The sequence below is a fragment of the Aquarana catesbeiana genome, linkage group LG04, assembly GCF_042186555.1.
Source record: "Aquarana catesbeiana isolate 2022-GZ linkage group LG04, ASM4218655v1, whole genome shotgun sequence".
Lineage (NCBI taxonomy): Eukaryota > Metazoa > Chordata > Amphibia > Anura > Ranidae > Aquarana > Aquarana catesbeiana.
Window position 1 is genome coordinate 223443392 of NC_133327.1, and position 26501 is coordinate 223469892.

The 26501-nt window shown below is 42.8% G+C and overlaps 1 protein-coding gene across 1 annotated transcript in view; it reads right to left on the reverse strand.

Moving 5' to 3' along the window:
• The window catches only part of NCEH1 (neutral cholesterol ester hydrolase 1), a 79431-nt gene extending 53071 nt beyond the window's left edge, over positions 1-26360 (reverse strand). Inside the window, exons 1-2 of the mRNA XM_073626233.1 lie at positions 26001-26360; positions 3362-3590 (exon numbers count right to left, since the gene is read on the reverse strand). Of these exons, the coding sequence (XP_073482334.1) occupies positions 3362-3590; positions 26001-26144 (373 nt within the window). The 5' untranslated portion in view covers positions 26145-26360. The remainder of the gene's footprint in view (positions 1-3361; positions 3591-26000) is intronic.
• Between the last annotated feature and the right edge of the window lie 141 nt (positions 26361-26501).

The window sequence follows — 26501 nt, forward strand, 5'->3', positions numbered from 1 at the left end:
ATAAGTATTTGATCCCCAAACAAAACATGACTTAGTACTTGGTGGAGAAACACTTGTTGGCAAGCACAGAGATAAGACATTTCTTGTAGTTGGTGACCAGGTTTGCACATATCTCAGGAGAGATTTTGATCCACTCTTCTTTACAGATATTCTTTAAATCCTTTCGATTCCTTGGCAACTCAGAGTTTCAGCTCCCTCCATACATTTTCTATAGGATTAAGGTCTGGAGACTGGTTAGACTACTCCATGACCTTAATGTGCTTCTTCTTCAGCCACTCCCTTGTTGCCTTGGCAGTAGGTTTTGGGTCATTGTCAAATGAAAGACCGATCCATGACCCATCTTCAGTGTTCTGGCTGAGGGAAGAAGGTTCTAATTCAAGATTTTACAATACATGGCCCTGTCCATTGGCCCCTCAATGTGGCAAAGTCAGTCTGTACCTTTAGCAGAGAAACAGCCCCAAAGCATAATGTTTCCACCTCCGTGCTTGACTGTAGGGATGGTGTTCTTAGGGTCATAGTCAACATTTTTCTTCCTCCAAATACAGTGTGTCCCCCTCCTTAGGAAGGCACATGTACAGTCATGCCAATGAACATCTAAATGATTCAGAGAAAGATTGGGAGAAAGTGCTGTGGTCAGATGAGACCAAAATTAAGCTCTTTGGCATTAAAGAGAGAGTCCCGCAAAATTTTTTTTTTTTTTTTTAAAAGTCAGCAGCTACAAATACTGCAGCTGCTGACTTTTAAAATAAGGACACTTACCTGTCACAGGGTCCAGCGATGTCGGCACCCGAGGCCGAACCGTCCCTCGGTCCTCGGATGCTGCCGCCACCATCTTTGGTATGGGAATCAGGAAATGAAGCCTTGTGGCCTCACTTACCGGTTCCCTACTGCGCATGCGCGAGTCTCGCAGCGCAATCTGAATGGTCCGTGCTGTCTCTGGGACCTGTATGTGTCTCAGCAGACAGCGCGGCGGGACGGGAAGAGGCATAGACTCCCGTGGGAGTCTATGCCCGGAAGGGGTACAAATACCTGTCTTAGACAGGTATCTGCACCCCCCTCCCCCCTGAAAGGTGCCAAATGTGACACTGGAGGGGGGAGGGTTCCGAAAAGCGGAGGTTCAATTTTTGTGTGAACCTCCGCTTTAACTCGACTCGCCGTGTTTGGAGGAAGAAAAATGCTAACTATGACCCTAAGAACACCGTCCCTACAGTCAAGCACGGAGGTGGAAACATGATGCTGTTCCTCTGCTAAAGGTACAGGCTGACTTTGCTGCATTAAGGGGCCAATGGATGGGGCCATCTATTGTAAAATCTTGGATGAGAACCTTCTTCCCTCAGCCGAAACACTGAAAATGGGTAATGGATTGGTTTTTCAGCATGACAATGACCCAAAACATACCGCCAAGGCAACAAAGGAGTTGCCCAAGAAGAAACACATTAGGGTCATGGAGTGGCCTAGCCAGTCTCCAGACCTTAATCCTATAGAAAATTTATGGAGGGAGCTGAATTCTCGAGTTGCCAAGCAACAGCCAAGAAACCTTAAGGATTTAGAGAAGATCTGTACAAAACAGTGGACCAAAATCCCTCCTGAGATGTATGCAAACCTGGTCACTACCTACAACAAATGTCTTACCCCTGTGCTTGCCAAGAAGGGTTTCTCTACCAAGTACTTAGTCATGTTTTGCTTGGTGATCAAATACTACTTTTACTCACTGAAATTAATTTATAGCATTTGTTTTAGGTGTTTTTTTCTGGATTCTTGATTGATAGTCTGTTTCTATCATTTAAAATACACCTATGATTAAAATTATAGACCCTTCATTTCTTTGTAAGTGGGCAAAATTACAAAATCTGCAGGGGATCAATTATTTTCCCCACTGTAAGTATTCATAGCCTTTGCTAAATACTTTGTTGAAGCACCTTTGGCTCCAATTACAGCCTTAAGTGTTTTTGCATATGATGCCTCAAGCTTGGCACACCTATTTTTGGGCAGTTTCCCCCATTTTTCATTGCAGGACCTCTCAAGCTCCATCAGGTTGGATGGGGAGCTTCGGCACACAGCCATTTTCAGATCTCTCCAGAAACGTTCAATCAGGTTCAAATCACTCAAGGTCATTCACAGAGTTGTCCTGTAGCCACCCCTTTGTTATCTTGGCTGTGTGCTTAGGAGCTGTTGTCCTGTTGGAAGATGAACCTTCGCCCCAGTTGGAGGTCCAGATCGCTCTGAAGCAGGTTTTCCTCAAAGGATGTCTCTGTACATTGCTGCATTCATCTTTACCTCGATCCTGAATAGTCTTCCCAGTTCCTGCCACTGAAAAACATCGCCACAGCATGATGCTGCCACCACCATGCTTCACTATAGGGATGGTATTGGCCAGGACACTTGCCATTCAGGCCAAAGAGTTCAATCTTTGCTTCATCAGAACAGAGAATTTTGTTTCCCATTATCTGAGAGTCCTTCAGGTGCCTTTTGGCAAACTCCATGTGCGCTGTTACGTGCCTTTTACTGAGGAGTGGCTTCCGTCTGGCCACTCTACTATACAGGCCTGATTGGTGGAGTGCTGCAGAGATGGTTGTTCTTCTGGAAGGTTTTCCTCTCTTCACAGAGAAACGCTGGAGCTCCGTCAGAGTGACCATCGGGTTCTTGGTCATCTCCCAGGCTAAGGCCCTTCTCCCCCTGTCGCTCAGTTTGGCTGGGCAGCCCGCTCTAGGAGGAGTCCTTGTGGTCCTAAACTTCTTCCATTTATGGATGATGGAGGCCACTGTGCTCATTGGGACCTTCAAAGCTGCAGACATTTTTCTGTACTCTTCCCCAGATCTGTGCCTTGATACAATCCTGTCTCGGAGGTCTACAGACAATTCCATGGATTTCACGCCTTGGTTTGTGCTCTGATATGCACTGTTAACTGTGGGACCTTCATATAGACAGGTGTGTGCCTTTCCAAATCATGTCCAATCAACTGAATTTACCATAGGTGGACTCCAATCAAGTTGTAGAAACATCTCAAGGATGATCATTGGAAACAGGATGCACCTGAGCTCAAATTTGAGTGTCATGGCAAAGGCTGTGAATACTTGTGTAACATGTGAATTTATTTATTTTTTTTATTTTTAATAAATTTGCAAAGATTTCAAACAAACGTCTTTGTCATTATGGGGCATTGTTTGTAGAATTCTGAGGAAAATGATGAATGTAATCCATTTTGGAATAAGGCTGTAACATAACAAAATGTGGAAAAAGTCAAGCACTGTAAATACTTTCATGATGTACTGTATACTGCACTTCCTAGGTCCCATCATGCACCAAGGAGATAAATTATGTCATTCCCTTGACCTATAAAAGCTCCCCAATGGTAACATACTTGCACTTCCAAGGGCCCATCCTCCGCCATGGATGTAAATAATGAGGCGTCTTAATGCCCCACCAGGTTCTGGATTTGGCTCAAAGATTCTGACCTCCACACCATCAAACACGGTATCTGTGACTTTTATATTTGTAGATGATACAGGATCCACTTGATCAAAGTAATTTGAAATGAAGTTCAAGACCCGCAAATGGTGACTGAAACCAAAATAATGTGCCAAGTTGCTCTACAAAAAGGAAAAAAAAACACAATATAATCACGCAATATATTTAAAACTTTGCATAATGGACAGGTTTGCTCACATAACTATTTTTGTGTTTTTAATGAGGGTCATAGCTTTATTTAAAGTATAACTAAAGGCAAAACTTTTTTTTTTTAGTTTTGGATAGAGTGGAGAGGGATTAGAAAACTTGTCAGTTTTTATTGCTGTCTGTGCCGCCGTTATGGAAATTCATACTCTCTATTTGTCCTGCTTACCATTATCATTGAAAGTGAAAGGAAAATAAAATCCCCAGAAAAGTAATAGAGGGAAAATTTTCCAATTGGGACACTATTTCCCAATTCTCTTTAATTAGCAGGGATTTTCTCTCACTTCCTGCTTGGCTATGGGACAGGAAGTGAAGGGAAATCTCTGCAATGGGACACAGATGGCAAAAAATAAACTAACCGAGCTTATAACCCTCCCTTACTCTATCCAAAATTAGTTTTGAAAAGTTTTGCCTATAGTTCTACTTTCATAATGTAAGGTGCAACAATCAGTCAGATACTGACAGTCATGCCAATGGAATTCTTTTACTGGTTTTCGTGAGTCAGAATAAGGGTACAAAGGACCTTGTCCAAATAATTTACAGCAACATTCTGCTATAATGGATAGGCCCAGGACACCTTTTTGGAGTTGTACATTTGCCTCTTCATTTCTAAAAAACAGCACAATATGTTTTGCAGATGTACATCTCTGTACATACACACATAAACAAGAACCAATAATAGCTGAAGTTTAGCCAAACAAAAATTTTCTCTTTAGTTTTATTGACCTAACTTACGTGTAATTAACCACTTGCTACCCAGGCCAATTCTGAAATTTCTCTCCTATATGTAAAAATCATCTTTTTTTGCTAGAAAATTACACAGAACCCCCAAACATTATATTTTTTTTTTAGCAGAGACACTAGAGAATAAAATGGCAGTTGTTGCAACCTTTTTTTATCTCGCACGATAATTGCGCAGCAATTTTTTTAAATGCGTTTTTTTTTTCTGGAAAAAAAAAAAAGTTTCGTACATTAAAAAACACCACAGTAAAAGGTGTGTAATTTTTTTTGTATAATGTGAAAGATGATGTTACGCTGAGTAATTTGATACCCAACATGTCACACTTCAAAATTGCACAAGCTCATGGAATGGCGCCAAACTTTGGTACTTGAAAATCCCCATGGGTGACGCTTTAAACATTTTTACAGGTTACATGTTTTGAGTTACAGAGGAGGTCTAATGCTAGAATTATTGCTCTTACTCGAACGTTCGCGGTGATACCTCACATGTGTGGTTTGAACACCGTTTTCATATGCGGGCGTGACTTACGCATGCGTTCACTTCTGCGAGTGAGTATGTGGGGACAGGGGCACTCTAAAAAAAATGTATTTTTTATTTTTATTGTTAACTTTACTTTTATTTTTCTAGTTTGATGCTTTCTTTTTACATTTTTATTTATTTTTTTGATCACTTTTATTCCTATTGCAAGGAATGTAAACATCCCTTGTAATAGGAATATGGCATGACAGGCCCTTCTTACAGTGAGATCTGGGGTCAGGAAGCCTTTCAAATGCAGAGACCAGGTGTAATGTCATAACATCACGCCCGGCCTCTGAATGAACGTAGACTCCGGGGACCATCTGGCCCACTGGAAATCTCTTCTCCAGCTCATCGATTACACGGGTGAGTGAGCAGAAGCACGGTAGGGCGGCGGGAGGGGGGGGGGGGTTGGTGGGGGCTGCGTCCCCTCTCGCCACCTGTAAGAACGATCAAGCGGCTGAACAGCCACTATGGCTTCTTCTCATGGTGCAGGGAATTTTCGGCTCAGATATCACCGCTCAAAGTCCGCAACGTCATATAACGTTGGGTGTGGGCGGCAATCGGTTAGGAACATCATGCAGGCAGCTGGATCCTGTGGAAATCTTCTGTGCAGGGATGGCGGTCCTATTCCTGCTGCTGACTTTCCCATGCTGCAGGGGTTAATAGCTCAAAGTCTTCCATGAAGGTGCAGTGAACAAGCTCCCAACAGTGACCCACCCCCTACTTCTCCAATGAGAAAAGTTCTTTCATTGCTGTTACATGATCTGTGAATGGGAGCAAAAATTCTGTGGCTCATCTGACTCTTCCGCCATTCACTGATCATGTCACATAGAATGTACACTATGAAACAACTTTTTCCAATGAAGGAGGAGGGAGGAGGGAGCAGGTTCCTATTAGGAGTTTGTTCATTGCAGCTTTATAGAAGCTGAGAGCTATTAACCCCGGCAGCGCTGGAAGTTCAGCAGCAGGTAGAGGACGGGGCATCCCTTTAGTAAAGATCTCTACAGGATTACAGGATCCAGCTCTTTGGACGACGTGGGACAAACCTCATTACAGGAAAGTTGGCTCACTAAAGCTATAGAGATTTTTTCTTCTTTTAACTAAAACTTTAGCTTTAAAAGCGGTATTAACCCTAAAATCTAAAATATAATATATTGTGGCTTACCAATTCTTAGATGTAGTGGCTGCATTAGTTTCCTTTATTTTTTTTCACCTGGTGATCCTCACTTTAACAGATGAGAACGTCCAGTAAAAGTAGCAGAGTATTGAGAGAAAGCATTTACAGTAGTTGTAAAGCCTTAAATTTTTTTATCTTAAAAGTGGTTGTAAGGCCCATATGTGACGTTAATACAATCCCCTCGGTTAGATAACAGTGTCTCTGCTTTATAAAAAAAAATCCCAATATCTACCTTATTTCAGAGTGCCTCTCAGTGCTCAAGTGACTCCTCGGCTCTCTCCTCTCCCAGTCTGACAATTACAGCGGGAGGGGCCAAAAACATCAGCCGGGAGGAGAGAGGCGAGCAGTCACATGAGCGCTGTGAAATAAGGTAGAAATTGTCATATTTTTTATAAAACACAGACACTGGGGCACATGTTGTTATCTAACAAAGGCTATTGTATTAACATTGCATTGTTTTGTAGCAGCGGGGAGGGAGCAGAGCAGCACTGGTAAGAGCTGACAGGCAGGGAGGGGAGGGGGAGAGAGGACAGAGCAGAGCTGTAGATGACGGAGGCAGGTAAACTGACCAGGGCTCAGCAGCCATGATAAACCATGGTTAGTTTAGTTTAAAGTGGGGGAGGGCAGAACCAAGCAGGATCAGCCAGGTATTACAGGTGACACAGGGGGCCAAATTACACAACACAAGCAATGTGATGCTTTACAGGGAACAGGATCCATTTTTTTTTTTAGGTTTACAAACACTTTAATGCACTCTGTGCATTAAAGTGATCGTAGAGTGTTTTTTTTTCTATTAAAAAAAAAAAAATTATTCTTACCTGCTCTGTGTAATGGTTTTACAGCCCGGATCTTCCTCTTCTCGGGTACTGGCTGGAGCTCCTGGCACCCCCAAGCAGCTTGCTATGGGGGCACCCAAGCCAATCTGCAGCTCAGTGTATCCATTCAGACACGGAGCCACGGTTTGGCCCCACCCCTCTCTCTCCTGATTGGCTAACTCAGTTTCATTAAAAGCAGTGGGAGCCAATGGCGCCACTGCTGTGTCTCAGCCAATTAGGAGGGAGAGTCCCAGATGGCCAAGGCACTCGGGGACATCGCTGGCTAGAGAGGGGGCTCAGGTAAGTAGTAGGGGGGCTAGGCTGCTGCACGCAGAAGGCATAGAACGCATTAAACGTAAAAAACCCTTCTGCCTGTACAACTACTTTAAAAAGGTAAAAAAAAAAAAAAGGAAGAACAACCTTCTGCATGCAGCTTCCCCCAGCCCTCCTTATACTTACCTGAGCCGGATCTCTAACCAGTGCTGTGCACAAGAGCAGAGACTCTTTCAGATCTTTCCCTTCTCATTGGCTCATAGACAGCAGTGGGAGCCATTGGCTCCAGCTGCTGTCAATCATAGCCAGTGAGAAGGGAGTGGGGCCGGGATCTAGCTCTAGGCCTACAATTCACACTACTGGATATACTGGGTGCTGGCTGTATTTAGCACTGGAACACTGGAGTTTACCTTTTGTTCGGAACACAGCACTGTGTGGATTTGAAGCACTGTAAATGATTCATGGACACGACTATTTGATCACAGTGATAGGTTGAGATGATTACAAAAAAATTTTATTATTTAACTTAGTGTAATGTTGGCATGAACATAATGTAATGTTTGAGCATTTGTCATATGTGGAATATTTATGAATAGGTTTATTGATTTTTTAAGCTCACAGTGCTACTAATCACATTTGTAACACAATCACTTTAACATGACAGAGCGATTACAATGGTCAGCTTTTATTCGTTTATATAATAACTTTATCCTAAAAAGGAAAAAAAAACTGCTTAAAAAGTGTTAGCTGGAGTTTGGCTTTAACCACTTCAGCCCCGGAAGATTTTCCCCTTTAATGACCAGGCCATTTTTTGCGATACAGCACTACGTCGCTTTAACTGATAATTGCGCGGTCGTGCGACGTTGTACCCAAACAAAATGTATGTCCTTTTTTCCCCACAAATAGAGATTTCTTTTGGTGGTATTTGATCACTCCTGCGTTTTTTTTTTTTTTTGCGCTATAAACAAAAAAAGAGCAACAATTTTGAAAAAAAACAAAAAAAAAAAACAATATTTTGTACTTTTTGCTTTAAAAAATATCCCCACCAAAAAAGTTTAAAAAAACAAATTTCTTCATCAGTTTAGGCCAATATATATTCTTCTACATATTTTTGGTAAAAAATAAATCGCAATAAGTGTATATTGGTTTGCGCAAAAGTTATATTGTCTACAAAATAGGGGATAGATTTATGGCATTGTTACATAGTTACATAGTTACATAGTAGGTGAGGTTGAAAAAAGACACATGTCCATCAAGTCCAACCTATGTGTGTGATTATGTGTCAGTATTACCTTACATATCCCTGTATGTTGCGGTCATTCAGGTGATTATCTAATAGTTTCTTGAAGCTATCATTGCTCCCCGCTGAGACCACCGCCTGTGGAAGGGAATTCCACATCCTTACCGCTCTTACAGTAAAGAACCCTCTACGTAGTTTAAGGTTAAACCTCTTCTCTTCTAATTGTAATGAGTGGCCCCGAGTCTTATTAAACTCTCTCTTGTTATTATTATTATTATTATTATTTTTTTTTTACTAGTAATGGCGGCGATCTGCGATTTTTAGCGGGACTGAGACATTGCGGGGGACAAATCAGACACTTTTGACACTTTTTTGGGACCATTGACATTTATACAGCGATCAGTGTTATAAATAGCCACTGATTACTGTATAAATGTCACTGGCAGGGAAGGGGTTAACACTAGGGGGCGATCAAAGGGTTAAATGTGTTCTTTATGTGTCTTCTAACTGTGAGGGGGAATGTGGCTGATTAGAGGAGGAGAGAGATCATTGTTCCTACTTAGTAGAAACACACTATCTGTCTCCTCTCCCCTGATAGTACCGGGATTTGTGTGTTTACACATACAGATCCCGGTTCTCGCTCTGTCACAAGCGATTGCGGGTGCCCGGGGGCACGAGCATCGGCTCCGGGGGGATATGCTGCGGATGCGTGTTGCCGGAGGCACCTTAAAGAGCCGACGTACAGCTACGACGGGTCGCGCAGGGGAGCCAATCTGACGCAGTATAACTTTAAAAAAAGTTCTAAATTGATTTGCATTTTAATGAGTGAAATAAGTATTTGATCCCCTATCAGCAAGGTTTCTGAGTCCCATGTGTCTTCTATACAGGTCTATACAGTGTCTTCTATACAGGTAGCGAGCTGAGATTAGGAGCACTCTCTTAAAGGAAGCGCTCCCAATTGCAGCTTGTTACCTGTATAAAAGACACCTGTCCACAGAAGCAATCAGATTCCAATCTCTCCACCATGGCCAAGACCAAAGAGCTGTCCAAGGATGTCAGGGACAAGATTGTAGACCTACACAAGGCTGGAATGGGCTACAAGACCATCGCCAAGCAGCTTGGTGAGAGGGTGACAACAGTTGATGTGATTATTCGCAAATGGAAGAAACACAAAATAACTGTCAATCTCCCTCGGTCTTCCATGCAAGATCTCACCTTGTGGAGTTTCAATGATCATGAGAACAATGAGGAATCAGCCTAGAACTACATGGGAGAATCTTGTCAATGATCTCAAGGCAGCTGGGACCATAGTCACCAAGAAAACAATTGGTAACACACTACGATGCGAAAGACTGAAATCCTGTAGCGCCCGCAAGGTCCCCCTGCTCAAGAAAGCACATGTACAGGCCAGTCTGAAGTTTGCTAATGAACACCTGAATGATTTAGAGAACTGGGTGAAAGTGTTGTGGTCAGATGCGACCAAAATCAAGCTCTTTGCCATTAATACAACTTACTGTGTTTGGAGGAGGAGGAGGAATGCTGCCTATGACACCAAGCACACCCTCCTCACGTTAAACATGGAGGTGGAAACTTTATGCTTTGGGGGTGTTTTTCTTCTAAGGGGACAGGACAACTTCACCAAATCAAAAGGGACGATGGAGGGGGCCATGTACCGTCAAATCTTGGGTGAGAACCTCCTTCCCACAGCCAGAGCATTGAAAATAGGTCGTGGATGGGTATTCCAGCATGACAATGACCCAAAACACACAGCCAAGGCAACAAAGGAGTGGTTTAGGGAGAAGCGCATAAATGTCCCGGAGTGGCCCAGCCAGTCTCCAGGCATTAATCCCATAGAAAATATGTGGAGGGAGATGAAGGTTCGAGTTACCAAATGTAAGCCTCGAAACCTTAATGACTTGGAGAGGATGTGCAATGAGAAGTGGGACAAAATCCCTCCTGAGATGTATGCCTGGTGGCCAACTACAAGAAATGTCTGACCTCTAATTGCCAACAAGGGTTTTGTCACCAAGTACTAAGTCGTGTTTTGCGAAGGGGTCAAATACTTATTTCACTCATTAAAATGCAAATAAATTTGTAACTTTTTTGAAATGCGTTTTTCTGGATATTTTCTTGTTATTCTGTCTCTCAGTGTTAAAATAAACCTACCATTAAAATTATAGACTGATTATTTTTTTGTCAGTGGGCAAATGTACAAAATCAGTAGGGGATCAAATACTTTTACCCTTATGCCGCGTACACACGATCGTAATTTCGGCCAAAAGACCGATGAGAGTTTTTTGTCGGAGAATGCGACCGTGTGTATGCTCCATCTGACTTTTGCTGGCCAAATTCCAGCCAGTAAAAGATTTTGAGAACATGTTCTCAATTTTTCGGTCGGGAAAAGTTCCTATCCGAAAATGCGATCGTCTGTGGCAATTCCAACGCGCAAAAAACGGAAGCATTGAACTTCATTTTCTCGGCTCGTCGTAGTGTTGTACGTCACCGCGTGCTTGACGGTCTCAAGTTCAGCGAACGTTTGCGTGACCCTGTGTATGCAAGGCAAACTTGAGCGGAATCCCGTCGGAAAAGCCGTCATATCTTTTTCCGACGAGAAGTCCGATCGCGTGTATGCGGCATTACTGTATTTTTAATCTTTATGCTTCTAGTACTATTAAAAATAGATAAGTGATATTAGACTTACTAATTTTAACTTTTTCTTCATGCCTTGAGTTGCTTGCTGGTTTCTGGCCTAGGCCAAAATTATGTCATATATCCCAGGAGTCTTCATCTGCATTTTTTTTTTCATCTGGAGGAGGGGCCTTCTCAGCTAAGCATGCCCTCCTGTCTGCATGCCTGAGCTAAGAGTAAATAGATTCTTGGAAGTAAATGCTACATGAATCATCTGCCCTTACTCAAGATGGCTGCAGATTGAAATGCTAAGGGGTGTTTTTCAAAATGATTTCTCAACAAAATAATGCATGGAGACATGGGTTGATGGGTGAGTTTGCATCCCCCCCCCCCCCCTCGACTGCCAAATTTGGCACTTTTTGGGGGGTGAGGGGAGAGCGGGTACCTGGTTTTGACCCCTTCCTTCCCCCACAGTCTTCTGGGACACATCACAGGTCCCAGAAGATTACAGGAGCATTCACGAGGCATAGTGCGACCCAGGCATGCACGGTAGGATACAAGTTGTGAAGCCACAAGGCTTTGCTTCCCTTGCTAGAGATGCCGGTACCCGCACCTGAAAGCGACTGAAGAATCAGTTTGGGTGAGGACATCGCTGGATCCCTGGACAGGTAAGTGTCCTTATATTAAAAATCAGCAGCTACAATATATGGGGGAGGCTTGGAGCTCCTCTTTAAAATGTTTTTACCTTAACGCATTTCTTACATTAAGGTAAAAGACATTTAGCATTTGCTGTGCACCTTCTTCTTCAGTCCCCCCATTTTTTGTGTTGGTTGAACTAGATAGACTTGTCTTTTTTCAACCTATGTAACTTGTTAACCTTCAGACAACCGTTCTTCATAAGGTTGAGAATCACAGATACCAAACAGATACCAGACAAAGTGTTTGGATGAGGTGGAGATTGTAATGCCACTGTTCCACCTCTGAATGCCACCTGTGCTAAGGGATCAACCTCCTGTGTTCACAATATGCAAGACAGCCGCTCGGCACGGGACACGGAAGCTACTGTTGATCATTGGAGTAGTGGTGCTTTCTACAGGGATTTCCAGCTTCTACAGGAATCCCCCATGTATAATACACACATATATATATATATATATATATATATATATATATATATATATATATATATATATATATATATATAATGTGTAGCAGGGTGCTCTGCTGGCTGGAGGAGCGGGCTGTGTGCTCCTGTGCCCGCTCACCTTCTCCTCTTCTCCCTGTGCTGCTGGAGCGATGGTGTGTGTTGGTCTCCCTGCTTTTCCTTTCTGGAGGTGCTCTGCAGCGATGGGGATACAACCCTCCTGGATAATGCAGTTGGTGCCTGGGATCATGGGATCATGGATCATGTAGTTTGTGGAGGAGAGCTGCATGGTCAAGGGGATGGGGATGTGGATTTCGCTACCTAGGTTACTCTGCAGCAAGGAGGAGGAGGAGAGAGCAATGTTTTGCCAGGCTTGGAGCCAGAGGTCTTCCAAAGCAGGAAACCAAAGAGTACAGATCTGTGTGCGATATGTTCAGAGACTGAGGACTGAGCCACTGAGAGTCTCTTGCTGCTGGGGACTGGCGTGATACAGACTTGATACAGGCTGCCTGTGTGTGTGTGCCTACACCAGACAGAGCCACGGAGGACCAGTGAATTGGGGCCGAGTCTGGAGGTCCTGATCATGAGGACAACAAACCACCAAGCATCCAGGACAAGGTTACCAGGACTGGGGAGTGGATTCAGCTAGGCTTGCTTCCCCACTGTTAGTGAATGAGTACAACACGAGACTGCCCTTTTTGCCTATCAGCCTAAAAGCTAAATTTACTGCATGCAGTATTAAAGAGATGGTAATAAGTGCACCGCCATACAGATTGGGCCCCACCATTAACCAGCTGAAAATGTCAAGTCAGGCATCAGTCATACACAGCCACATCACAGGGGTACCCCTTTCAGGAGAATATACATATACCCACACTATACACAGAGCGCACGCTGGGACACTTTGATCATTTGTACAGAGAGTCAGCGTGGGACTTTCCATTACCATTTATATTTTTTACTGTTTATGCTGTTCATTATTAATGCTGAGTGTACTACTAGGTTAATTTAGTTTAGTATTACTGTGATCTAGGTTAACTACCATAATATAGCTTAGTATTCACGCCAATTTTACTACATTGTAAAGAATTTTTTACCTGTTCAATAATGATGTCACATTGCCATTTACTTTGCCTTTTTGACAGCATACTTTATTTGCTATCTATAGCCTGGCGTTTGTTTCCTATATGCCAATATAGTTGTGGGTAATATTCTAAAATCTGAGCTAACATAGGTAATAGGATGCTGCAAAAGGAGCAGTTTGCAGAGTTAAGGCAGTGCAGAGAATCTGTCACACCAAGTGTGTTTTTGGTGGGGGGGGGAGAATTTTGGGATAAGTGCTATATACAGTATATTTACATTGGTCCAAGCTGCATGTAAGTTAACAAAAACAACCACATCTAAACTTCAGTTTTAAAGTATATTTAAAGCCAAAATGCTTTTTCAAATTTTGTTAACTTTAAATTGCAATCAGATAAGTGTATGGCAGCATTACTTCTATGGATATATTTGATATCAATCTTAATTTTGCATCTAGCATTTAAAAAACAAATAGGTGTGCCCTACCATGCTCTGCTTATTATTTGGTACATGATTTACATTAACAGGTTTTGTAGCCAATGACTCAAAGCAATAGTATTTGGGCAATAATAATAGCAATCACATCCTTTTTATATTTGCTTCTGTTCCATAATGGTTGATCATCACAATCATTTCTCATAAATAATAACACACATTCTTTGGGGATAAGGAATTACCTACAGTATGTGGCATTTAGAAAGCCTCAATTCTATTACCGTGTGACACCATTCATACCTTAGGCAATCTGAAGCAGTTTGATACTCAACATTAAAGCGGAACTTCATTCAAAAACTGAAATCCCGTCTAAATGTTTTAAGTTCAAGTATATGGTGCCTTACTATTACCAGGTGTGAGAGGCATACCGGGAGATTTTCTATATTGGAGATAACCTACTCCCCATCAGCCATTTGTCAGGGGGCCCCATTCAGGAGTGGCCTTATACTTCTAATAACTTTTATCTCTCCACCACTGAATGCAATCCTCCTGACACAACCATATTAAGATCTCTATTTTAAGGCTTGACATGAGGGACCTCAGGCCTCTACGGTATTTATATCAAGAAATAGGATCTAGGGGACCCTCAAATCATAGTAGGAGTATCTCTGAGGGCACGCGATAAGCTCCTCACTATAGAAGCAAAGTTAAGCCTGATGTACCCCGATCTCCAAGCAATACTGGTTCGAGATCCCATGACCCCATTATAAAACCTAGGATTTCTCCACCTGACAAAGATTGCTTCCTAGCATGATATCTAAAATACCGATTGCCTATCTTTCTGACCTGATGCTGTTTTTTGTAGTGTTTATCTCCATTTGCTTCTAGTTGTTTCTTCTCCAAGGATGTGCACATCCTACCAAACAGCATATATGTCACTGTATCAAGGCCATGTACTGTAATGCTGCGTACACAGGATCGCACATTCCAACAACAAAATCCATGTTTTTTTTTTTCGACGGATGTTGGCTCAAACTTGTCTTGCATACACACGGTCACACAAATATTGTCGGAAACTGCGAACGTCAAGAATGCAGTGACGTACAACACTTACGATGAGCCGAGAAAAATGAAGTTCAATAGCCAGTGCGGCTCTTCTGCTTGATTCCGAGCATGCGTGGAATTTTGTGTATTGGAATTGTGTACACACGATCGGAATTTACAAGAACGGATTTTGTTGTTGGAAAATTTGAGATCCAGATCTCAAAATTTTGTGTGCCGGAAATTCCAATAGAAAATGTCCGATGGAGCCTACACATGGTCGGAATTTCCGACAAGCCCCCATCAAATATTTTTCGTTGGAAAATCCGACCGTTTGTACGGGGCATAAGTCATTACTCTTCAATGTTGTAAAAATGCTTACTATCATTATGTTCTGTACTTATCTTAATAAAAACCGATTGAAAGAAAAAAAGTGAAATCCCACTGGTTTGCTCCCTCCCTCCCAGCTTACAACTGAGTTACAAGTTTTTTTGGGGGCTAGAGAGTACTGATATTTATTGGCATCAGCTTCCACTTCTGCAATCCCCGGAGAGGATTACCTCCCTTGCCCCTCCTCCTGCAGCCCCTCGGGTCACAGCACATGTCCCAGGAGACTGCAGGACCATTCACAGAGCACCGTGCAAGCTCCCTCATGTGCAATGGGCAGTGGTTTCTCAGGAAGACACATCCGATTCCTACATCCAAGATGGGGGAGCGGGGGACCCACAGTGGTAAGAAGAACTGGCTGTGGGAAGACAGCTCTGGACCCCAGGCACTGGTAAGTAGCTGATTTTTTTAAGGTCAGCAGAAAAAAAAAAAAAAAACACAAAAGAAAAAAACTGAAGTTTCTGCTTCTTTGGGGCAAAGCCCTTATAGACAGGAGCGCATGAAAAATACCTGCAAATGCACGTTTTTTCTCAATTTCTAGCCTACAACTATAGCAAGGGAATTATCCAACTTTGGTCAAAGCTGCTCAGTTTATCTACAAGCACCCCTTACCTGTACAGGTAGTTTTTAGTAAAGGTGAATTAACCCTGTAAAAAAAGGGTCAGGTTTGATTTTATGTTGGTTTGGGTACACTACAAGAACATTCAAAATTAATGGACTGTCATAACACAGTGCATTTTAACTCCTGGTAATGCATTGTGTTTGTGGATTGCTTCGGGTGAAAGGGCCTCAACACCAGGGTGTCCATATATCATCTTGAGCATTCATTACATACTTTGTGTCATGTTCTACAGCTCTTGTATAATCCAGCAAGTCCTCACAATCCTCCTATATATTTTTACATCAGCTTTTTTTTTTTTTTTAAATAGAAAACTACTTAGAACCCCCAAACATTAGCACAGGACTTGGAGAATAAAACGGTAGCTGTTGCAAGTTTTTTTACGTTACACGATATTTGTGCAATTGTTATATCAAATGCAAATTTTAAGGGGAAAAAAAAAAAACACTAAAATGAATTTTAGCGCACAAACACAAATTGAATACCCAAATTGTTGGTAAAATATAAAAGATGAGGTGGCGTCAAGTAAATAGATACCAAGCATGTCAAGACTCAAAATTTTGTGCACCTGAAAAATGGCCACAAACTACAGTGCCTAAAATTTTTCATAGGCGACGCTTTAAAAGCCTTTATAGGTTATCAGTGAAGATTTAATTGCAAATGATAGGATTACTATTGTTCTCACTCTGAAATTCGTGGGGATGCCTCATATGTGTGGTGCACTCGATATTTACATACGCGCTCATTTGCGTGTATGTTTACATTTTTTTTTTTTTTTTACACTTCTTACATTTTTTTGTCCATTTTACTTTATTGATATCGCAGAAACCCTGCCAGAGGAGAGGATGATATGGACTTACTGCAATACCAACACATGTTACTTCCATAGAGATGCCGGGGTCACTCAGTACATTGGATATACAGTGGAACCTCGGATTACGAGCATAATCCATTCCAGGACTATGCTCGTAATCCAATGTACTCGCATATCAAAGCGAGTTTTCCCATTGAAGTCAATGGAAAGGAAAATAATTTGTTCCGCATTGACTTCAGTGGGATGCAATGCCGCATGCGGCCAGAGGCGGGGGGCGCCGGAGAGCCTCGCAAAACGTCCGAAAAGGCCCGAGGGACACTTAGGCGGACCTCGGCAAACCTCGGAAAGACTCCGTTCACGAGCCTTTCCGAGGTCTGCCGAGGTGTCCTCGGGCCTTTCCGTGCATTTCCGAACTGCGGCGAACGGCGACTTTCGGCTCTGGCGCCCCCCACCTCAGGCCAAACGCAGTACTGCACACCGCTTTTGGCCTGAATGCTGCTCGTTTTGCGAGACAACACTCGCAAACCGAGTTAGGAATTTTAGAAATACAGTGCTCGGTTAACCGCGTTACTCGCAAACCGAGGTTCCACTGTACCCCCTTGTTTTAAATAGAAAAGGGATGTTTATCCTTTGGAGTATATTCATATACACCCGATATATCTCCTTCCTTTGAACATTTACTCCTATTAGTTGTAGGTCTGGATCTCATCCCATGGGCTGGTAGGCAAAAACAGCCTGAGACAGATTCTGTATTCTTCTCCTCTGTTGTAATGATGAATTATCTTGAAACTAAGAACTTCATAAAATGATACATCTACAATACATGTATGGTCCTGAAGAAGCAGGGGATCCCACATAACGCGTAGACCAGTTACAGGTACATGTATTTACTGTTTTATGTAATTCTGAATTTACCACAAGGTTCTTCTATGCACAAAAGTGGGGGTTTTTTTATACTTTCTTTTATCTTTATGTAAACAACTATAAAATTCATATGTATTTTTACTCTATTTTTGTTCTCATCTAGCATATTTAAAGTCCCATTACTCTTTACCTTACTATTACCTTTGTTTATTCGCGGGATGATGCCAATGTGAACTTTTGTTTGGTTTTAATGACATGTCACCTGCCTTACAATTACCAAGGTGCATTACTGACCAGATCACCAGGTGAAAACAGAGAGAGAAAAAAAAAGGCTAAAAAAAAAAAAGTAAACTAATGCAGCCACCACATCTAATAATTTGTAAGCTGCATCTAAAGCACACACGTGAGGCTCTGTTCACATGTGGCAATTTGGGATCTTGGGCAGAATTGCTGCAATTCGGTCCGCGGTCTCAAATCGCACTGCAATCGCAAAACACATGTTCAGGTGCCATTTATTTTCAATAGTAGCTAAAACATGTTGTGGTTTTCGTGCTTCTATCATGCCATTAATCATGGCAAAACTGCAAGGCACAAAGCGTTGCCGCCCAAGAAGGAGCAGGGCGACAAGCTTTGTGCACTGCAGTTTGACGCAACTGCCAAGTGATAACTGCGCCAAAACCGCACCACATTTTTGGTACCATTGAAAATGAATGGCACCTGAACATGTGATTTTCGATTGCAGTGCGATTTGAGATCATGAGCAGAATGTGAGAGATTCTGCCTGAGATCCCAAAACGTCAAATGTGAACAAAGCCTGATGCCGCGTACACACGAGCGGACTTTACGGCAGGCTTTGCTCGGCGGACTTTACGCCGGACTTTATGACGGACTTTCCGAATGAACGAACTTGCCTACACACAATCCACCAAAGTCCGTCGAATTCGTAACGTGATGACGTACGACCGGACTAAAACAAGGAAGTTCATAGCCAGTAGCCAATAGCTGCCCTAGCATGGCTTTTTGTCCATCGAACTAGCATACAGACGAGCGGACTTTTCGATCGGACTCGAGTTCGACGGATAGATTTAAAACATGTTTCAAATCTAAGTCCGTCCAACTTTTGAGCAAACAAAGTCCGCTGGAGCCCACAACACGATCGAATTGTCCGACGAAATCCCGTCCGCCGGGCAAAGGCTGCCTTAAAGTCCGCTTGGGTGTACGCGCCATTACAGTCTAATTGTTCAAGCTCCTTTAAATTTATCAACATCTATGTAGTGCAAGGATCTGTCTGATTGGATACAAACTGACTAAATATATTAGCTAGGTTCCCGTATTACATCCAGCAAATCCAAAGTTGATGGTACAAAGATTGTAATATTTATGGTGACTAACACTACCCTCTGTTGAGACTGACAATGCTGCTGTCCAAGGGTGTCCAAGGGAGTCACAGTTGCTCCTCCATCCACAGTAGAGACCAGAAATGTGTTACAGACCAGATCACAAGGTGAAAATAAAGTTAAAAAAAGCCCAAAAAAAGAAAAAAACTAATGCAACCACTATATTTAGTGATTGTTAAGCTGCAATATCTTTGTGTTCAGGTTTAAATATTGGTTTAAAGCTGAACTCCAAGTATGATATATATTGCATAGTTACATTGGTTCAGCTTGGCACAATGCAAGCATGCACATAGCTCATACAAGAGGGACGGCATGGGGCACAGCAGGAGACATACAGTTTATTTAGCCAGGTTTATACTGCTAATGTAAATATACAATTTGATCAATTGTACCAGGAAATGACTTCTTGGTACAGGACCCAATATCTCATGACAGCAGCTCTTAGCAGTTGAAGGATCTCTGGTGTAAGGTTGTAGTGAGTGTGAAAGAATTAGGGGAAAGGTCATTTGCACATAGGCATAAGAATTCCAACTTAGTGAAAGGCTTTAAGACTGCAACTCCTTACTGAGAAAACATTACCCCTTTCACTGCAAGTCTACAAGAGACAAGGGAATCAGAAACAGGTGAATGATTACTCTGCAATACAATACAATTAAAAAAGAAATATCTTTTACAGTATACAGTGGATATAACAAGTCTACAAACACTTGTTAAATGTCTGGTTTCCGTGATGCAAAAAAAATGAGACAAAGATAAATCTTTTCAGAACTTTTTCCACCTTTAATGTGACCTATAAACTGTACAACTCAGTTGAACAACAAACTGAAATCTTTTAGGTGGAGGGAAGTAAAAATAAAAAACTAAAATAATATGGTTGCATAAGTGTGAATACCCTTATGCCGCGTACACACGACCGGTTTAGCCGTCGGAATTAACTCTGATGGTTTCTCTGACGGAATTCTATTCAACAGGTCTTGCCTACACACGGTCAACCCAAAGTCCCACCGTCCGGGACTAGAAAAAGGAAGTTCAATAGCCAGTAGCCAATAGCTTCCGTCTCGTACTTGCTTCACAGCATGCGTCGTTTTTGGTCAGTCGAAACAGCATACAGACGATCTGTTTTGCCGATAGGAATTGGTTCTGTCGGAAAAATTTAGAACATGATGAGGCCTACACACGATCGGAATAGACAATGAAAAGCTTCCGTTGGACTTTTTCTGTCGGACATTCCGCTCGTGTGTACAGAGCATTAGACTAATACTTTGCTGAAGCACCTTTTGATTTTTATTACAGCTATCAGCATGGTACATCTTGACTTGGCAATATTTGCCCACTCTTTGCAAAAACTCTCCAAATCTGTCAGATTGTGAGGGCATCTCCTGTGTACAGCCCTCTTCAGATCACCCCACAGATTTTCAGTCAGATTCAGGTCTGGGCTCTGGCTGGGCCATTCCAAAACTTTTATCTTCTTCTGGTGATGCCTTTCCTTTGTTGATTTGGATGTATGCTTTGGGTCATTCTCATGCTGAAAGATGAAGTTCCTATTCATGTTCAGCTTTCTAGCAGAAGCCTGAAGGTTTTGTGCCAATATTGACTGGTATTTGGAACTGTTCATAATTCCCTCTACCTTGACTAAGGCCCCTGTTCCAGCTGAAGAAAAAACAGCCCCAAAGCATGATGCTGCCACCAATGTGCTTCACTGTGGGTATGGTGTTCTTTTGGTGATGTGCAGTGTTGTTTTTGCACCAAACATATCTTTTGCAATTATGGCCAAAAAATTTAACTTTGGTTTCATCAGACCATAACACATTTTCCCACATGCTTTTGGGAGACTTCAAATGTGTTTTTGCAAAAAATGTAGCCAGGCTTGGATTTTTTTTCTTTGTAAGAAAAGGCTTCCATCTTGCCACTTTACCCCATAGCCCAGACATATGAAGAATACGGGAGATTGTTGTCACATGTACCACACAGCCAGTACTTGCCAGATATTCCTGCAGCTCCTTTAATGTTGCTGTAGGCCTCTTGGAAGCCTCCCTGACCAGTTTTCTTCTTGTCTTTTCATCAATTTTGGAGGGACGTCCAGTTCTTGGTAATGTCACTGTTGTGCCATATATTCTCCACTTGATGATGACTGTCTTCACTGTGTTCCATGGTATATCGAATGCCTTGGACATTCTTTTATACCCTACTCCTGACTGATACCAATGAGATTCTGTGGACCATGGCTTTTACTGTAAGATGTGACTAAGAAAATGTCAGGAAAGACCTACTAGAACAGCTGAACTTTATTTGGGGTTAATCAGAGGCACTTTAAAATGATGGCAGGTGTGTACTGACTCCTATTTAACATGAGTTTGAATGTGATTGCTTAATTCTGAACACAGCTACAGCCCCAGTTATAAGAGGGTGTGCACACATATGCAACAACAATATTTTAGTTTTTAATCCCCCCCCCCAAAAGATTTCAGTTTGTTTTTCAATTGAGTTGTACAGTTTATAGGTCACATTAAAGGTGGAATTATTTATGAAATTGATGAAATTATTTATCTGTCTCATTTCTTTACATCACAGAAACCTGACATTTTAACAGAGGTGTGTAGACTTTTTATATCTATTGTATCTCCTCTCAGCTTCCTGTTAACTGACCTCCTAAAAGAGAAGTATGGCTTTTAAAGAAAAAAAAAACATTTATACACACCTAGGTGGATGCAGCATCGATCCGATGCAGCATCTGTCCCACACCGGCTCTGCAGTGAGAACTGTGCAATCTAACACTGCTGACTGCTCAGTTCTCTCCCCCCACTCTAAGCAGAGAGCTGGGACTGTCAGTCTTTGGCTTTGTGTTCTGCCCCTCCACTGGACTGCTCAGCTGTGGAGGGGATGAGAGGGGCAGATCACTGGAGAGGCCGAGCCAGGTGCCGGTCCAGACTTCTGGGTGGATCCTGACCATATGTTCAGGATCTTTTTAGAGCCTGGTGACTTTAGTCCGCTGTTAGCTGAAAATAGGTCATAGGAGTGCAGAACAAATGGCACTCCTGTAATCCATAGGAGAAGTCTAGCCAAAAAAGCTTTGGCTAGACTTCTCCTTTAAAAAGAGATGCACTGTGAATTGCTTTTCAGAGGGGTGGCAAAGGGCAAGGTAAGAAAGTCCGAAGTGAAAGGAAATCTCTGCAGTATTTATCTGAAGAACTCCCTGAGTTCCCAGGACTTTGCACCTGTAGCAGACATATAGGTTTGGCGCTTCTCTCCCGTTTGGTTCTCTATTTATTGTATACAAAGGAGAATGTAAAAGGAGGAGTCAGAACAGCCAAAATTCCAAGGTGAGTGGGATCAGGAGAAGAGCTATGGTGGAAAACTCACGGCTAGAATCTACAAAACATATAAGAAGTCAACAGGTGACTCAGATCACCAGGCACTACCGATACCTAGAATTACAGGGTTGTGTAAGAATACATTTGGGTGCCATCGTTTTTTTTGCAAACGTTATTGCAAAATGTATGAGGTTTTAAAAACCACAGCATGCAAAATATTGAAGGCTGAGCAGAGTGTACAGACGTTAGCCTGATCAGGGTTTACTAGATGTCAGCCTAGTGGGTGATCAGTCAGCAACCCTGTGACAGCTTTCAGGTCAATGACCTTCCTACATGCCTCACTCTGGGTATTCCTTATGGAGTCTTAAAGGTTTTTGAGCAATTATAAAAAAAAGCAATAAGCACTTGGTAAAAAGAAGATTATTTATCCCATTACTTGCAGCTCTAGTTAATCTTTCTGCATCTCTTCAAATAACAAACATCACAAGCAGAGGAATAGGTCCAGTGGTGTGTCAAAAAAGCCCAAATCTAGTCACAACCAGCCATGACTTTAGGAGAGCTCTGGTGCCCTGCAGAAAAGTGCATTGTAGTGTGAACAGGGCACATAGAGAACTGTTTTCTATGTGCCATTGTGGTGACTGGCATTGATCAAATGCAGAAAAAAATGGCAGCTGCTACATATAGTGTGAACGAGCTCCAGAGATCTCTACCTACTTCCATAGGGAATCTGTAGAGAAATCTACCTATGGGGATACAGATAGAAAACTTTGTTTTTTTATTGCTGCTTGTGCCCCCGTTGGGAGGGATTTCTGTATGTCCTGTTCCAACGGGCCCCTATCAGATAAGAAGAATATGGAGAGATGGCCCCTCATTTCCTGCTCTGTCCAATATTCATCAAATAGACAGAAAGCAAGGAGAAATCTCTTTAAAAAGACACAAAGGTTCTAACCCTTCTGAACTCTAAAATGTTTGGCCTGGAGCTGCACTTTAATGAAACCCACACATATGTTTTTGGGAAACTTAGACTAGCTACAATATGCATCTAACCTTTGTTTTTCCTGTTGATGAGCCATTGCAGGCTTTGCTATTTCAGAAATGCCCATTACTGTAAGTATATATATTCACACAGCAGTGGCCAGAGGCGGCTGATTCTTGCCAGCGATTCTAAACACTGCGTGCACGCACTGTGTGCAATTAGCGACAGCTGTTAGATTGGCACTCTGTGCAAATCAATGGCCGGCACTGCCATGGTTTGCATGTAGTCACTCATCTGAGCAGTTGCATGCGAATAGAGCCTTAGATGAACCCTCCTTAAGCCCAAAGCAGCCACCTCATCGAAAAAAAAGTTGTAAACTGCTGTATATAAATGATGTGTCCTTGGCTTTATATATGCTTTGGGACCCATTCACACCAGTAGGTGTGCTTTATGCTCTGTATAATGCACACCTGCTGGTATGCGTGCACTGTGTAGGGGTAGTACAATGCGTTGGTACAACATATTGCATAGTTTACCTTTTTTTTCCCCCTAAAACTTTATTAAATCTGTCACAAAGAGTTATTTTCTTTGAACTCTGTGATTCGGTATAGTGGATTGCAATGTGCCTTGCTGCAAAAAATGTATCCTGTCCTGCTTTTTTCAGTGTACGCTAATGCAGCACGTTGGTGGGAATGGAAACAATAGGACGGGGGTCTCCAAACTTTTCAGTGAGAGGGTACATCACATTTTAAAAGGATTTGTGGGCAGGAAAAAAAAACCTCTTACACCAGGGTCTCCATTGAAAGGAAATTTTAGTTATTCTGGACGAACCGTCCTTTTAGGTCTCCCAACTGCGCTCTTACAGATGATCGGGAGACATCATATTAATGAGACACGAGAGGCAGGTTATGCATTCGTATGATGTCTGATTTTACTGAGAAGGCATACAGTATATATGGACTACAGGACAAAAGATAAGGGAGGGGATGTTTTAAATTTAGATCCATGAGCTAGGGACAAAACAAGTTTGTTATCCACAATCAATTGAGCACCTGCTCATTAAGTCATAAAACAGGACAGCATGACCATAAACAAACACAATAGGGGGGTGTGTTATTATACAAACATTCCTACACAGATATACAAGATTATCAGCAAGAGAAAATATACCAGTTTATACCAGGCAGACAATTTTTTAAGAATCATGCTGCTATGAACAAAATGGAGTCCTGATAATTCATTTATATTACAATCATTTCATCCATCAGAGCGCCCTTTCACATAAGGGTCCCCGTCGGAGCGCCCTTTCACATAAGGGTCCCCGTCCGAGCGCCCTTTCACATAAGGGTCCACTTCAGAGCGCCCTTTCACATAAGGGTCCACTTCAGAGCGCCCTTTCACATAAGGGTCCACTTCAGAGCGCCCTTTCACATAAGGGTCCACTTCAGAGCGCCCTTTCACATAAGGGTCCACTTCAGAGCGCCCTTTCACATAAGGGTCCACTTCAGAGCGCCCTTTCACATAAGGGTCCACTTCAGAGCGCCCTTTCACATAAGGGTCCACTTCAGAGCGCCCTTTCACATAAGGGTCCACTTCAGAGCGCCCTTTCACATAAGGGTCCACTTCAGAGCGCCCTTTCACATAAGGGTCCACTTCAGAGCGCCCTTTCACATAAGGGTCCACTTCAGAGCGCCCTTTCACATAAGGGTCCACGTCAGAGCGCCCTTTCACATAAGGGTCCACGTCAGAGCGCACTTTACATAAGGGTCCATGTCAGAGCGCCCTTTCACATAAGAGTCCCCGTCAGAGTCGCCTTAACATCAAGGTCCCCATCAGAATCCCTATCACACCAGGGTCCCATTAGAGTAAGTCCCCTTTATATGAAGGTCCCCATCAAAGTCCCCATCACATCAGGGTCCCATTAGAGTAAGTCCCCTTTACATGAAAGTCCCCATCATAGTGCCCTTTAAATCAGGCCCCCATAAGAGTCCCCATCACATTAAGGCCCCCCTGCAACAGTCCCTTTTACATCAGGGTCCCCGTCAGAGCGCCCTTTTACATCAGGGTACCCATCAGAGTCACCTTAACATCAAGGTCCCCATCACATCAGGGCCCCATCAAAGTCCCCATCACACCAGAGCCCCCATCAAATTCCCCATCATATCAGGGTTCCTTTAGAGTAAGTCTCCTTTACATGAAGGTCCCCATCACAGTGCCCTTTAAATAAGGCCCCCATAAGAGTCCCCATCACATTAAGGCCCCCCGCAACAGTCCCTTTTACATCAGGGTAACATTAGAGGCCCCCACTTTAAGTTATGGTCCCTATCAGAGTTCCCCTTATATCATGGTCCCCATCAGAGCCCCCATATATCAGAGTCCCCTGTTAAATGGGGGTAGATTGAAATGTAGACAGTATGCAGCTTCTGCCCATTGCACATACGCTACTAACCATGGCTATGGGCCAGATACAATCTCATAGAGCCAGAGGTGGCCCCACAAGCCATAGTATGGAGACCTCTGCCATAGGATATAAGACAATCAGCCTTGTCTATGCATTTGGACTGCGTTGGCCAACTCTTCCTAACCCATATATTGTGAATGGGCCCCTAAAGATCACTTAGTCTATGTATATTCCTACAATGCTCCTGTAAAGTCCAGTTCATGTCACCCTAGTGGATGATATCTCCAGTGTCAAACACACACTCCCTGTGTCTATTGTTAGACTGCACAATGTAAACATATACACGTATGATGACAAATCCATTGTAGAGCCTGATTTCACTGATCTCTCAGTCTATACAAAGCCAGGATTACACAGGCAGTGCTACTTCTCTGCAGGATGGACCCCCCATACCCCACTACTCACCAGATCCTGGGCACATCTAAAGGTGGCATCCAGCAGCATGAGTTTCCATGGCTCTGATAAGGTGCTGGGGAGTGGGCTGTACACATAGTAGGCAGTCATGGCTGTCAGTGCAGTGATCAGGGTAGGTAATGCTCTCATGTTCATGGCTGACTCTTCACAGCTCTACATAAGCAACACTCTACACAGCCCAAATTTTTGTCAGCTTGATGATTTCATTGTTCGATTGGCGTCATCCAATCCGGCACATCCACAAATAGGAAGTCAAACAGGCCAGTGTCATGTCCTTGCAGAGCACAGCATGTATTGTATGTCTATAGTAATCCACGGACATGTGGAACAGCGACACCTGCTGTCTGAGTGTAAGCATTACTCACTTGTCAGGCACACTCTATAAACACATCCTGGCTGCAGGGACTGGCACAGCATTTCAATGCCTTGGGGAAAGTATAGCTCCCAACTGTCCCTGATTTGGAGCAATGTCCTTCTGTCCCTCTGTCCCCC